This window comes from Mus caroli, unplaced genomic scaffold, assembly GCF_978045245.1.
Source record: "Mus caroli unplaced genomic scaffold, Mus_caroli_1 scaffold_14, whole genome shotgun sequence".
Lineage (NCBI taxonomy): Eukaryota > Metazoa > Chordata > Mammalia > Rodentia > Muridae > Mus > Mus caroli.
The window spans coordinates 99,475,356-99,491,397 of NW_028227269.1; the positions used below are offsets into that span (position 1 = coordinate 99,475,356).

The following is a 16,042-nucleotide window of genomic DNA, read 5'->3' on the forward strand; positions in this document are numbered from 1 at the left end:
GTGTTAGTTGGTCTTGCTGTCTCTGACTGGAGCCTGTCCCTCCTGTGTGCCTTTGACCCTATGCTCTTAGGTATGTCAGTACTCCTGGGAGACCAGCTCTCTCTGGATGGGATTTGGATGTGGAGAGCTGTGTCACAGGATTAGCTCTGGGGCACTAATGGCAACCAGATGGACCCTGCCCCTAGCAGTTTCCTGGTTCTTGTGTCTTGTGTGCTCCTGGTAGGTCTCTCTTTGACCGTTTACTGGAGCAAAAACTGGTGGTTACTCATCTGTGCTCTCTCATGTGATTTAGCAGTGCCTCTTCTGGATATACATCCTAAGGACTTAGTCAACACACCACAGAGATGTATGCTCACACATGTTTATTGCTGCAGTACTCACAATCACTAAGAAATGAAACTATCTTAAATGTTCATGGATCCAAGAGCATTTTTCAGCACTAAAGAAAACAAACTATGAAATCATGATATTTTCAGGAAAAGTACCTTTTGATAGTACTGCAGATCATTGTGTTTAGGGAAATAAGTCAGGCTTAGAAGAGGAGTACTATGTTTTTCCTCATATGAAGATTACACTTAAATTTATATTGGGGAAGTAGAAAGTAGAAAAGCAACCACATAAGAGGAGTAGAAGATCTTAAATTTTGGTACACAGATAAGAGTATTTCTGTGACATAAAAGCAGAAAGAAGCTCTGCTTGGGGAGAAGAAGGTTATTTCAGAGAAGAGGGTGCAAAACAAAAACCCAATGTACAATGACAGTGAAGATAATTTCATGATATTTGTACGTAAGATTATGTGTGTGTGTATAAGAAAACTACATAATGACACATATCACTTTGTATACTAACTTCAGAGGTTTTAAAAGTTATGAATCTCATTACTATGTATGCTGCCTTGGAATTTTCAAGAATTTGGTTGTGATAGACCATTTCCATGTCTGAAAGGCAGTGATCCTAAGAATCATTCCACTTAGAATAGCCAAGGTTCTGCAAACATTTCTTTCATTTCCTAGCCAGAAATAATAGTATTGAATTTTCCATTCTTATACGCATTCATGGAATTTGTATTTTAGGTTCATCGTTTCAAGTTTCCAGTCACACAATACCCAGTTGTTTTGGAAATTTTCAGTGAAAGAGATAAAGTCTCCGCAGAACCTCCATATTTAGTTACCATGACTGAAGTGAATATGAGGAAACACTGGCAACTAAGTATGGCTTTCTCCCTCCTCTGCTTATCTTACAAGTCATTCTCTTATTAGTGGTTTTCAAAAATGAGTGGACTGCAAAGCCTGTTCACATGAGAAATAGCCAGGAGAATTTGGAAAAGGAGTTGAGTCCCAGGCATGTTCATATTCACCATTGTCGTGTCCTTTTTTGTTTCCATCACATCTGGTATACTGAATTCAATTGACTAAGATCATTTTCTTATATGAACTCAGGACTGGAGATATTGCTCAGTATTAAAGGAGTATATTGCTCTTATAGAGAACTCAAGTCAACTGACATAATGTCTGTAACTCCAGCTGCAGGGCGTCCTATGTCTCTACCCACATACGAAAATAATTAAAAACAAATATTTAGCAAATAATTTGCCGGAAACAAGTGAATCTGAAAGTCATGTTGTAGATTAGTAGCAATGATGATCGAGCTCGTGCTCTGTACCTGTTGTATCTATCTTTACTAATCACTATCACAGCAGTTACCAAAATGTTCTAAGTGTTTGCATGTAGTCTGCAGGATATGTTTCTAATTATGTAAGTAAAGTTTCACAAAGATTTTTTTTTTTAGTTGAATGTGGTAACACACAGTTATAATCTCAGCAATTGGTGGGTAACGGAGGGAGAGTCAGAAGTTCAAGGTCAGTTTCAGTTCTATAATGAGATAGGACCAGCCTGGGCTAGGTGAGACATTGTTCCAAAAAGAAAGAAGAAGAAGAAGAAGAAAAAAAAGGAAAGAGAAACAAAGAGAATGGGGATTTTGCAGCAAAAGATCTAAAAAGAAACAGGCACATTTTACAACATAAAAGGAAATTTATTTAAGTTCAGTTTTACCCCAAAGATAAGATTTTTACTTGTGTGAATATTTTTAGGTAATTAATAGATAGATAAATCAATAAACAGATACATACATACATACATACATACATACATACATGTACACACACACACACACACACACACACACACACACACACACGGATAAAACATCTGGGACAAAACTCAGTGGTAGAATGCTTATCCAGAATGCTTAAAGCCCTAGGTTCAATTCCAGTGTTGCCCAACAAAAAAGACAGGAAGATGGCAGAGCGGTCTTGTGAAGTGAGTAGTTGAACTGAATCAAAATTTGATTAGCCACCACTATATCACTCACTAAGTTTGCAGACATGTCAGTGAGTCTTACTCTGACAATATAATGCTTTCTTGAAATGAAAACTCCAGTCATGAAAATAAAGCTCCCATTTTTCATAATTAATATTCCCAGTTTCTGTGGTTCCCTGGTTTCTCTTACCAGGTTTGGAGAATTGACTTTTAAATATGTAAGCATTTTAAAAGCAGAGTGTTTAATTAGTGAGTTAGCAGTGGTGGCAGAATCCCCAAGGGAAATCAGCTAAGAAGACAGTCAGAGCTTTAATTATTTTTTTTAGCTCCTGTCCCAATTACATTACTGTGGTTTACAACACCTACACCAGCTTACTTATTTAGAAAAAATGAAAATTTAGGCGGGGAGAGCTATATACTTCCCTTGGAGAATGCTTTAGTGATTCTATTGTGCAAGTTTACTTCCATCTTAGTCAAATCATTTCCCCACCACTATGAAAAATGCAAAGTATTTTCATGTCAGGAATGGCTTCTTATAAATCAGAGACTAGAAAAAAGAACTCAGCCTGAAGCAAAGAGAGCAGAAGCCCTCTGCTTAATGATGGCCATATTGGAGCAATGTGAGCAGTTAAGTGAATTCCACATGAAGAGAACTGAGTATGTAGTTTGGTGGTAGAGTTCTTGTCTACTAGGAACAAGGCACTGGGCTTCAATTCCCCAGTACCAGAATATCTTTACTTTTGATGAATATGGGTGTTTTATCTGTATGTCTGGGCATTACTTGCATACCTGGTACCCTCAGAAGCCAGAGGAGACTGAGAATCAAATCCCCTAGAACTGGTGTTGCAGATGGTTGTGAGTTGCCACATAGGTATTCAGAATCAAACCCAAGTCCTCTACAAGAATAAGCAGTGCTCTTAATCACTCAACCATATCACCAGCCCTAAGTACCAGACATGATTTGAAAATAAAAATAAACAATTTTCCCTTGGGCCCATACCTACACTTTGGTCTGTATTATTTTCTGCAATTCTTTGAGATGTCCATACATATGCTGTGGGTATTTTTACTGTCTTCTGGCTGTCTCTTTTCTTAGCTGTTCTTCTTTAGTTTATATTAAATTATCTTGGGAAAACACAACTCTAAAGATACAACTCAAAACTAAGAGCATGAGTTCCTTAGTCATGTCACATGATAAAATATTTTGTTGTACCTTACTTCATGTAACAGTAAGATATGAAAATATAAGTGTGCTTAAAAAGTATTCCCTGTATTTCAGAACACAGTGAGCCAGAAAACGTTAAGAAAATGAAGCACTACTTAGAGCCACTGCTTAAGACTCCAGTGTATAATCCTTTAGGTCTCAACCTAACCATACAGGTAAGTTGACAGCATTATCATTTTTACCATGTAGAGTTCAAAGTAGACATTGTATGCTATCATGCTAATCATTTTTACCATGTAGAGTTCAAAGTATACAATGTATGCTAAAGTAGGATTGAAAGATTACAAGCTTGAGCTCTTTGTATATATTGGATATTAGTCCCCTATCAGATTTAGGATTGGTAAAAATCCTATCCCAATCTGCTGGTGGCCTTTTGGTCTTATCTTTTTATAATTAGGTATTTTTCTTCATTTACATTCCAATGCTATCCCAAAAGTCCCCCATACCCTCCCACACCACTCCCCTACCCACCCACTCCCACTTCTTGGCCCTGGGGTTCCCCTGTACTGAGGCATATAAAGTTTGCAGACCAATGGGCCTCTCTTTCCACTGATGGCTGAGTAGGCCATCTTCTGATTCATATGCAACTAGAGACATGAGCTCCGGGAGGGGTGGGGGTACTGGTTAGTGCATATTGTTGTTCTACCTAGAGGGTAGCAGATCCCTTTAGCTCCTTGGGTATTTTCTCTAGCTCCTCCATTGGGGGCCCTGTAATCCATCCAATAGCTGACTGTGAGCATCCACTTCTGTGTTTGCTAGGCCCCAGCATAGCCTCACAAGACATAGTTATATCAGGGTCCTTTCAGCAAAATCTTGCTAGTGTATGCAATGATGTCAGCGTTTGGAGGCTGATTATGGGATGGATCCCTGTACCACATTTTCTGTATCCATTCCTCTGTTGAGGGGCATCTGGGTTCTTTCCAGCTTATGGCTATTATAAATAAGGCTGCAATGAACATAGTGGAGCATGTGTCCTTCTTACTGGTTGGAACATCTTCTGGATATATGCCCAGGAGAGGTATTGCAGAATCCTCTGGTAGTACTATGTCCAATTTTGTGAGGAATCACCAGACTGATTTCCAGAGTGGTTGTACAAGCTTGCAATCCCACCAGCAATGGAAGAGTGTTCCTCTTTCTCCACATCCTCGCCAGCATTTGCTGTCACCTGAATTCTTGATCTTAGCCATTCTGACTGGTGTGAGGTGGAATCTCAGGGTTGTTTTGATTTGCATTTCCCTGATGATTAAGGATGTTGAACATTTTTTCAGGTGCTTCTCAGCTATTCGGTATACCCTCGGTGAGAATTTTTTGTTTAGCCCTGTACCCCATTTTTAATGGGGTTATTTGATTTCTGGAGTCCACCTTCTTGAGTTCTTTATATATTGGATATTAGTCCCCTATCTGATTTAGGATAGGTAAAGAACCTTTCCCAATCTGTTGGTGGCCTTTTTGTCTTATTGACGGTGTCTTTTGCCTTACAGAAGCTTTGGAGTTTTATGAGGTCCCATTTGTCAATTCTTGATCTTACAGCACAAGCCATTGCTGTTCTATTCAGGAATTTTCCACCTGTACCCATATCTTTGAGACTTTCCCCCACTTTCTCCTCTTTAAATTTCAGAGTCTCTGGTTTTATGTGGAGGTCTTTGATCCACTTAGACTTGAGCTTTGTACAAGGAGATAGGAATGGATCAATTCTCATTCTTCTACATGATAACCACCAGTTGTGTCAGCACCATTTGTTGAAAATGCTGTCTTTTTTCCACTGGATGGTTTTAGTTCCCTTGTCAGAGATCAAGTAACCATAGGTGTGTGGATTTATTTCTGGGTCTTCAATTCTATTTCATTGATCTACTTGTCTGTTGCTGTACCAGTACCATGCAGTTTTTATCACAATTGCTCTGTAGTACAACTTGAGGTCAGGCATGGTGATTCCACCAGAGTTTCTTTAATTGTTGAGAATAGTTTTTGCTATCCTAGGTTTTTTTGTTATTCCAGATGAACTTGCAAATTGCCTTTTCTAACTCAGTGAAGAATTGAGTTGGAATTTTGATGGGGATTGCATTGAATCTCTAGATTGCTTTCAGCAGGATAGCCATTTTGACTATATTAATCCTGCCAATCCATGAGCATGGGAGATCTTTCCATCTTTTGAGATCTTCTTCAATTTCGTTCTTCAGAGACTTGAAGCTCTTATCATACAGATCTTTCACTTCCTTAGAGTCACACTAAAATATTTTATATTATTTGTGACTATTGTGAAGCGTTGTTTCCCTAATTTCTTTCTCATTCTGTTTATCCTTTGTGTAGAGAATGGCCACTGATTTGTTTGAGTTTATTTTATATCCAGCTACTTCACTGAAGCTGTTTATCAGGATTAGGAGTTCTGTGGTGGAATTTCCAGAAATTCAAATAACCCCATTAGTAAATGGGGTACAGAGCTAAACAAAGAATTCTCAAGTGAGGAATACTGAAGGGTCAAGAAGCCCTTGAAAAACTGTTCAACATCCTTAGTCATCAGGGAAATGCAAATCAAAACTACCCTGAGATTCCACCTCACACCAGTAGGAATGGCTAGGATTAAAAATTCAAGTGACAGCAAATGCTTGCGAGAATGTGCAGAAAAAGGAACAGTCCTCCATTGCTGGTTGAATTGCAAGCTTGTACAACCACTCTGGAAATCAGTCTGGCGGTTCCTCAGAAAACTGGAAATTGTACTACTGGGAGATCCAGAAATTCCTCTTCTGGGCATATAACCAGAAGATGTTCCAACTGGTAAGAAGCATACATGCTCCACTGTGTTCATTGTAGCCTTATTTATAATAGCCAGAAGCTGGAAAGAACCCAGATGTCTCTCAACAGAGAAATTGATACAGAAAATGTGGTACATTTATACAATGGAGTACTACTCAGCTATTAAAAACAATGAATTTATGAAATTCTTAGGTAAATGGATGTATCTGGAGGATATTATCCTGAGTGAGGTAACCCAATCACAAAGAAGTCACTTGTTATGTACTCAGTGATAAGGGGATATTAGCCCAGAAACTTAGAATAACCAAGTTACAATTTGCAAAACACAAGAAAATCAAGAAGAAGGAAGACCAATGCTTGGATACTTCATTCCTCCCTAGAACATGGAATAAAAAACTCATGAAAGGAGTTACAGAGACAAAGTTTGGAGCTTAGACAAAAGGATGGACCATTCAGAGACTGCCCCACCCGGGTGTCCATCCCATAATCAGCCACCAAACACAGACACTATTACATTTGCCAGCAAGACTTTGCTGAAAGAACCCTGATATAGTTGTCTCTTATGAGGCTATGCCAGTGCCTGGCAAATACAGAAGTGGATGCTCACAGTCATCTATAGGATGGAACACAGGGCCCCCAATGGAGGAGCTAGAGAAAGTACTCAAGGGGCTGAAAGAGTCTGCAAACCTTTTTCCATTGTTGTAGAACAACAATATGATCTAATCAGTACCCCCAGAGCTTGTGTCTCTAGCTGCATATGTATCGGAAGATGGCCTAGTCGGCCATCATTGGAAAAATCTTGGTCTTGCAAAGTTTATATGCCCCAGTACATGGGAATGCTAGGGCAAGAAGTGGGAGTGGGTGGGTAGGGGAGCAGGTCAGGGGAACTTATGGGCTAGCATTTGAAATGTAAATGAAAAGAATATGTAATCAAAAAATTAAAAAAAGAAAGATTACAGGCTGATGAATGGTGCAAATAACAGCTTTAAAGTATATAGAAAATCTCTATTTTTTAAAATTTTCCCTTGGTTTCTTATTCCTAAATGAATCAGAATATTGTGTGGAACATTAATTTACTATTTTGAAAGAGGTGGCCAGATCAATTGGCTTAGGGGAAGCAGAAAAGTTGTTTCCACTATCCAGGGATCTCAGGGATACACAGAGCCCAGATAAATGTGGAAAACAAGGGGAATGCAGAAGAGATACAATAAAGCCACAGAAACTTAGTGGTGACTCAAAGTGTTCATGAAAGCCATGGTGTTTTATGTTTTAGTTTCATTCTCATAGATGTGGTCTCATAGAAGTGGCTCTCCTGGGTGCTTTTGTTGAAATGAACACACATGTTGAGGATGATCATCTATGTTTGTTCCACAGGGCTCTGAACTGTTTCACTTCAAGGTGTCTGTGGTTCCTGGAGTCAGCTTTTGTGAGTTAAGTGAAGAATTTCAGGTATAGTAAATGCATGATGTACAAAATGAGATGAGTGGGAAAATGACACAAGTCTTGTCAACCTAACTTATGGATAAAGATAACAGGGGCAGCTTTTATGTTCTGCATAAAGGTTGGACATTGTGTGGCAGAGATCAAAGTGTGGGTGGTAGGGGATGCTAAATGTCCACAGAATTATGGGTGGAATTTGGCTGTGTGCTTAGTTGTGGGAATCACATAAAGACTTTTGTTTTTCTTTCAGATTTATGTCGACGAAGTCCCATTGCCTTTTCCAGGACACGCACTAATAGCTGTTGCAACATCTGTAGTGCTAGGAGGATTAATTTTTCTAGCATTTTTGTTCAAACTGCGTAAAATCCATGTACTGAGAGCATTGAAGAGATGTGTTACGCGAAATACTGTATTCACTTCAAGTACAACTGTCAGCTCATCTGTATAATTAACAAATGATACTTGATTATCTTTGAATCCTAGTTTCATTAAACATGTTTATATGTTTATATTTTTAAAATGTGCATTTGGTACAATGCTATATAATTACTACACTATTATAATTCTAGTTTCTGATGGTCAGCAGTTCCACATTGCATTTTCTAATTTTTAAAATACATAAAATGTTGTTTTAGCACTTACATTACTTACTGGAATGGGTTTTTTTTTTTTGGATTGTTTTCCTAAATATAAAGTGATAACCAATTCTGTGTGGAATGGGTTTTCTGCAATATATAGCTCTTAAGTTCTAGAGACCATTTTGTAGGGCCAGGTTCTAGATGGAATTGTGGTATAGTGAGGGCATCATTATAAAATGGAGTCAGGTATGGAGAGGCTCATCAGTGCAAGAGGAAATAGGGCAATATTGTACGTTCTCAAAGTCTTTCCTCAAGCTTCTCTACTGTCTAGTTGTGGGTTTCTGCATCTGTGTCTGAAATAATTCCTTGTAGCCTATCAGTGTTGGGCCCCATTTTGGCCCTGGTTTGGCTTTGAGGACAAACTTGAGTCTGGGTTGACTTTCTGTGGCCTTGTGGGAGAGCCTAAGCTTGGCTCGAGTTTTGAGACTGGTCCCAGTCACGTATCACTCAGAAAGACCTGTTTGGTCCTGCCTCTGCCCTGCTGTTGCTGAGGTAGAGCTTTGCTGTTGGCCTTGTCAGACACTCCATACCCTCTGTCACCCTTCCCTGCCTCTTACTTACCCCACCAAAAATCCCCCTCCCTATGTTCCGAACTTATACAAGCAAGAGGTTGATGTCATAAAATTGAGTTCCTGCTTCAACAAGACTCCCAGCTCATTGTGTTTCCTTTAGCCCATCGACACTCACCATTCTGCTCAGCCCCAGAGAGACCACGGTGGGACCTGGACCTCTCTCTTCTTGGCTGAACCTGCTGGCAAAGAGCCGGCATATCAGACCATCAAGAATTAAAACTGGAATTTAACAACAGAAAGCCTACAAACTCATGAAAACCGGACAACTCCCTGCTCAATGATCTCTGGGTCAAGGAAGAAAAAAGAAATTAATGACTTTCTCAAATTCAGTGAAAATGAAAGCACGATATACTAAAATTATAGGATGAAATGAAAGCCGTGCTAAGAAGAAAGTTCATAGCACTAAGTGCATTTATAAAAAATGTGGAGAGGTCTCATATTAATTATTTAAAATTAAATATGAAAACTCTAGAAAAAAAAGAAGCAAGCACAACCTAAGAGGAGTAGTTGATGGGAAATAAGCAGACTCAGAGCTGAAATGAATCAGTTATAAACAAAGGGAACAGGACAAAGGATCAACAAAACCAAGAGCTAGTTCCTTGAGAAAATCAACAAGACAGAAAAACTCTTAGCCAAATAAAATAAAAGACAAGGAGGCATTACCCAAATTAACAAAAGTAGAAATAAAAATGGAGACAAAAAAACCCCAGAAACTGAAAATTAAACAAACAAACAAACAAACATTAGGTCTTATTTCAAAAGCGTATACTCCACAAAATTGTAAAATCTAAATAAAATGGATAATTATCTAGATAGATACCACTTACCATGATCAGGTAAATTAAGTAGTCTGATAACCCCTAAGGATAAGGATATAGAAGCAGTCATTAAAAGTCTCCCAACCAAAGCCTGGTGTGGTGGCACATACCTTTAATCCCAGCACTTGGGAGGCAGAGGCAGGTGGATTTCTGAGTTCGAGGCCAGCCTAGTCTACAGAGTGACTTCCAGGACAGCCAGGGCTACACAGAGAAACCCTGTCTTGAAAAACCAAACCAAACCAAACCAAACCAAACCAAACCAAAAAACAAAAACACAAAAACAAAAACAAAACAAAAACAAACCCCCCAAAAACAAAATACAAACAAAAAAAACCCTACTCAAACTGTTTCATAAAATATATACAGAAGGAACATGGCCAAACTCATTCCATGAGGCTGTAGTCACCCTGACACCTAAACCATACAATGATTCCACAAAGAAAGAGAATTTCAGACCAGTTTCCCTTATGAACATTGATGCAAAAATACTCAATAAAATATTCTCAAATTGAATCCAAGAACATATCAAAGACACCATCCAATATGATCAACAAAACTTCATTCCAGGGATATAGGAGTGCTTCAGTATATGAAAACCCATTAAAACACAATCCACCATATAAGCAAACTGAAAGAAAAAAGTCACATGATCTTATTAGATGTTGAAAATCGTTTCACAAATTGTATACTAATTCATTGTAAAAGTCTTGGAGAGATCAGGAATGCAAGTCCCATACCTAAACACAATAAAGGCAATATACAACAAGCAGATAGCCAACATCAAAACATATGACAAAACTTAAAGCAATTTCAGTAAAATCAGGGACAAGACCAGGCTGGCCACTCTCTCCCTATCTGATCAACATAGTACTTGAAGTCCTAGCTAGAGAAATAAGACAACTAAAGAAGGTCAAAGGAATACATATTCAAAAAGAAGAAGTCTAAATATTGCTAGTCACAAATGACATTATAGTATATGTAAATAATCCCCACAATTTCTACAAGAGAACCCCTACAGCTGATAAACACCTTCAGCAAAGTAGGTGAATACAAAATTAACTCGAAGAAATCAGTATCCCTACTATACATAAGTGATCTATGGTCTGAGAAAGAAGTTAGGGAGACAATACCCTTCACAATAGCCACAAATAATATAGAATATTTTGTAACTCTAAGCAATTGAAAGACCTATATGACAAGAACTTCAAGTCTCTGAAAAAAGAAATTGAAGAAGATATCAGAAGATAGATCTCCCAAGCTTATAGACCAGTAGAATTAACATAGTGAAAATAGCTATCTTACGAACAACAATCTACAGATTCAATGAAATTCCCATCAAAATTCTAATACATTTTTTTTACAGACCATGAACAAACAATTCTCAACTTCATATAGAAAAATGAACAATGCAGGGTAGCTAAAACAATACTGAACAATAAAACCCTTCTTGAGATATACCATCCCTTACTTTGAGCTGTACTACAGAGTAATACTAATAAAGACTCCATGCTCTCAGTAATAGTCAGGGGTTGCTGCCCACCCAGGGAATGGATCCCAGTGTTGTGTCTTCAAGGCAGGAGACTAGCATGGCTGTCCTCTGAAAGGCTCTACCAGCAGCTGATTAAGACAGATGCAGGTAGTTACTGATAACCATTGGACTGAGGTCAGGGACCCCTTTGGAGGAATTAGGACAAAGATTGGAGGAGCTGAAATGGCTAGCAACCGCTTAGGAAGTCCAACACTATCAACTAACCCCAGGAGCTCCCAGAAACTAAGCCACCAACCAAAGAGCAAACATGAGGTGACCCATGACCCCTGGCACATATACAGCAGAAGAGTGGCTTGTGTGGCCTCAGTGGGAGAAGATGTGTCTAATCCTATAGAGACTTGATGCCCTAAGAAATGGGCATGTGGTGTGTGTGTGTGTGTGTGTGTGTGTGTGTGTATGAGAGAGAGAGAGAGAGAGAGAGAGAGAGAGAGAGAGAGAGAGAGAGAGAGAGAGAGGTGGGGTGGGTGACGGGGTGTGGAGTGGAGGGGGAACACCCACTCAGAGGCAAAGGGGGGAGGGGACAGGGCAAAGAACTCTTGGAGGGGAGATATGGAAGGGGAACAACATTTTGGAATGTAAATAAAAATTAAATAATTAAAATCCCTGCATGGTCTCAGCTCCAAACTTTGTCTCTGTAAATCCTTCCATGGGTGTTTTGTTCCCAATTCTAAGAAGGGGCAAAGTGTCCACACTTTGGTCTTCATTCTTCTTGAGTTTCATGCATTTAGCCAATTGTATCTTATATCTTGGGTATTCTAAGTTTCTGGACTAATATCCACTTATCAGTGAGTACATATCATGTGAGTTCTTTTGTGATTGGGTTACCTCACTCAGGATGATGCCCTCCAGGTCCATCCATTTGCCTAGGAATTTCATAAATTCATCCTTTTTAATAGCTGAGTAGTACTCCATTGTGTAAATGCATCACATTTTTCTGTATCCATTCCTCTGTTGAGGGACATCTGGGTTCTTTCCAGCTTCTGGCTATTATAAATAAGGCTGCTATGAACATAGTGGAGCATGTGTCCTTCTTACCGGTTGGAACATCTTCTGGATATATGCTCAGGAGAGGGATTGTGGGATTCTCCGATAGTACTATGTCCAATTTTCTGAGGAACCACCAGACTGATTTCCAGAGTGATTGTACAAGCTTGCAAGGAGCTAAGATGAAAGGATGGACCATCTAGAAACTGCCATATCTGGAGATCCATCCCATAATCAGCTTCCAAACGCTGACACCATTGCATACACTAGCAAGATTTTGCTGAAAGGATCCTGATATAGCTGTCTTTTGTGAGACTATGCTGGGGCCTAGCAAACACAGAAGTGGATGCTCACAGTCAGCTATTGGATGGATCACAGGGCCCCCAATGGAGGAGCTAGAGAAAGTAACTAAGGAGCTAAAGGGATCTGCAACCCTATAGGTGGAACAACAATATGAACTAACCAGTATCCCCTGGAGCTCGTGTCTCTAGCTGCATATGTATCAGAAGATTGCCTAGTCAGCCATCAGTGGAAAGAGAGGCCCATTGGTCATGCAAACTTTATATGCCTCAGTACAGGGTAACGCCAGGGCCAAGAAGTGGGAGTGGGTGGGTGGGGGAGCGTGTGGAGGACTTTTGAGATAGCATTGGCAATGTAAATAAAATAAATACCTAATAAATTTTTTTTCAAAAAAACCCCTGCATGGTATTGGTATAGAAATAGACAGGATGATTAACAGAATCGAACAAAAGACCTAGAAATAAACTCACAAATTATACAATGGAAAAGGAAGAACATCTTCAACAAATGGTGCTGGTTTAACTGAATGTCTGCATGTTGAAGAATGCAAATATATCCATATCACCCTGCAGAAAACTCAAGTCCAATTGGATCAAAAACCTCTATATAAAACAAGATACACTAGAGCCTTGAACTCATTGGTACAGGAGACAACTTCCTGAACAGAACATGAATGGCTCAGACATTAAGATCAGCAATTAATAAATAGGACCTCATAAAACTGAAAAGCTGCTGTAAGGCAAAGAATACTGTCCATAGAACAAAACAGCCTACAGACTGGAAAAGGATCTTCACCAAGGACACATTCAACATTCTACATCTCTAACCTCTTCAAGTCCTCAATCCTCCCAACTGTTCCACCAGACTCCCTACACTCCTTCTAATGTTTGGTTTTGGGTCTCTGCATCTGTGCCCCTTAGGTGCTGGTTGGAGCCTCTCAGAGGACAGATAAATTAGGATCCTGTCTGTAAGCATAACAGAACATCATTAATAGTTTCAGAGATTGGTTCTTGCCCATGGGATGGGTCTCAATTTGGGCCAGTCATTGGTCAATCCCTCCATCTCTGCACCATCTTTGTCCCCGAACATCTTGTAGGCAGGACACTTTTTGGGTTGATTGTTTTGTGGGTGGGTTCCTTTCCGTATCCCTCCACTGGAAACCTGCCTGAATACAGGAGGTGGCTACTTCGGGCTCTCTATCACCCACTGCAAGAGTCTCAACTAGAGTCACCTGCATAGACTCCCTGGGGCTTTGTAGTCTCAGGTCTCTGGTATATTCTATATGTTAACTGTACAAATGTATCTTTATTTTCCTACTTTCTCATCTTCAACTCTTTTCAAACAATTTTCTTCCCTCTACAGGTTTTTTTCTGGCCAGTTTTGTCTGAAAATGTTTCCTCTTTTGTTCTGACTTAAGACAACATTGCTCACTCCTTCCCACCTCATTACCTCAGACTTAATCAGTTTTTCTAATTTTTTTTTTTTTTTTTTTTTTTTTGGTTTTTTGAGACAGGGTTTCTCTGTATAGCCCTGGCTGTCCTGGAACTCACTTTGTAGACCAGGCTGGCCTCGAACTCAGAAATCCGCCTGCCTCTGCCTCCCGAGTGCTGGGGTTAAAGGCATGCGCCACCACGCCCGGCGGACAGTTTTTCTAATTAAAAAAAGATTTTTAAAAAGGAAGATTGCCCATAGTAGTGAGACATACATAGCATATAGCTTTGCTATTCTTACAGTCTCCTAGCTGAATCTAAAGAATTCCAAAATGTTCATTTTGTTTTATGAGGAACAGAACTCATATTATTATTATATTCATGCTCTTTCTATAGAAATCTTCTGAATCCTGTTTAGGTCAGTAAATAACAACGACCTGTTTGCTAGGTTTCCTTCAACATAAATAGGCCATTCTATTTAATAGAAAAGCTTTCTATTCTAGACTCAAATCTAAGTATCCATTCTATTTTTACAGAATAAAAGTTAACTCATTCCTTATAAAACATAAGTGTTTTACATAAGTAGTATTTTATTCTTGAAAATAATACATATTAAGCTCCTCAAAAAATAGTATTGTATTCTAAATACTTTAGAATTTTACAAGTTATTTTAAGTTTTGAAAATCTGAACTAAATAGATGGAGCAGTCACCTTTTTATAATTAGATAATCTATGAATTTTAAGAATAAATATAATAATGATATATAATTCAGCATTGTCACGCTCAAGATACTGGCTTTCACTCATAAAACCTGTACTGGCTATTTTTGTGTCAACTTGACACAGCTGAGTTATCACAGAGAAAGGAGCTTCAGTTGAGGAAATGCCTCAATGAGATCCAACTGTAAGGCATTTTCTCAATTAGTGATCAAGGGGGAAAGGCCCCTGTGGGTGGGACCATCCCTGGGCTGGTAGTCTTGGGTTCTATAAGAGAGTAGGCTGAGCAAGCCAGGGGAGGCAAGCCAGTAAAGAACATCCCTCCATGGCCTCTGCATCAGCTCCTGCTTTCTGACCTGCTTGAGTTCCAGTCCTGACTTCCTTTGGTGATGAACAGCAGTATGGAAGTGTAAGCCGAATAAACCCTTTCCTCCCCAACTTGCTTCTTGGTCATGATGTTTGTGCAGGAATAGAAACCCTGACTAAGACAAAACCTGACTCAATATTTTTTTTTCTGCATGTTCACTGTTAGAGCCCCAACATCCCAAACACTATAAATTCAGTGAGTAAATAAATATTGACTATGTACCTCTTATGGCCAGGTAGGTTTAGAAAGGCAACAACGAATTCCCTATTTTCATGGGAATGTAGGAGAGGCATTAAATAAATGTTTTGTATGTAAATATTTGTATTCGTACTTCTCTGTTGTGACAAAACGCCTTAACAAAGCAACACAACTTATAGATGAGTTTATTTTGCCTTCCAGTTCCCAAGGGCTAGAAGTCATAATGGCAGGGAAGATATGGCATTGGTATGCCTGCAGGAACAAGAAGCTCGCTGACCACACTTTACCCACACAAAGAACAAAGAGGGTAGCAGGGCAAGATATAAGCCCTCAAAGACATATTCTCCCACCGGTAAAGTTGCACCTCCTAAAGGTTAACCACCCCCAAAGAGCACCATTTGAACTGAAGAGCAAGTGTTCAAAGTCATAAGCCTACTGGGAACTATTTCTCACTCAAATAATTGTAATAAAAGCTATCAATAGATAAAAAGCATTAAGGCAGAACCAAATATTACTTGAAAAAAAAGAACTTTTTTTTTCTGAGGGACAGAGTTAAATGGGGGACCTGAACAATAGGAAACAACATTGAATCAAGTAAAGGGAGAGTCAAGTGGGAAAGCCTTGCACATAGAAGAAATCAGCAATAATAAAGCTATCTATCTGTACTGTGTGCTTGAGAAAATAAAGCAGAGCGTTATTATACAGGATTATTGTAAATGTTTCAATTTTTCTATT

At 39.1% G+C, this 16,042-nt stretch overlaps 1 protein-coding gene across 1 annotated transcript in view; it reads left to right on the plus strand.

Annotated features, from left to right (window-relative positions):
- Positions 1 to 8,233, plus strand: part of LOC110288505 (cation channel sperm-associated auxiliary subunit beta-like) — a 239,931-nt gene extending 231,698 nt beyond the window's left edge. Inside the window, exons 24-27 of the mRNA XM_085830619.1 lie at positions 1,074 to 1,209; positions 3,598 to 3,698; positions 7,669 to 7,743; positions 7,985 to 8,233. Coding sequence (XP_085686745.1) covers positions 1,074 to 1,209; positions 3,598 to 3,698; positions 7,669 to 7,743; positions 7,985 to 8,182 — 510 coding nt within the window. The 3' untranslated portion in view covers positions 8,183 to 8,233. The remainder of the gene's footprint in view (positions 1 to 1,073; positions 1,210 to 3,597; positions 3,699 to 7,668; positions 7,744 to 7,984) is intronic.
- Positions 8,234 to 16,042: the final 7,809 nt, after the last annotated feature.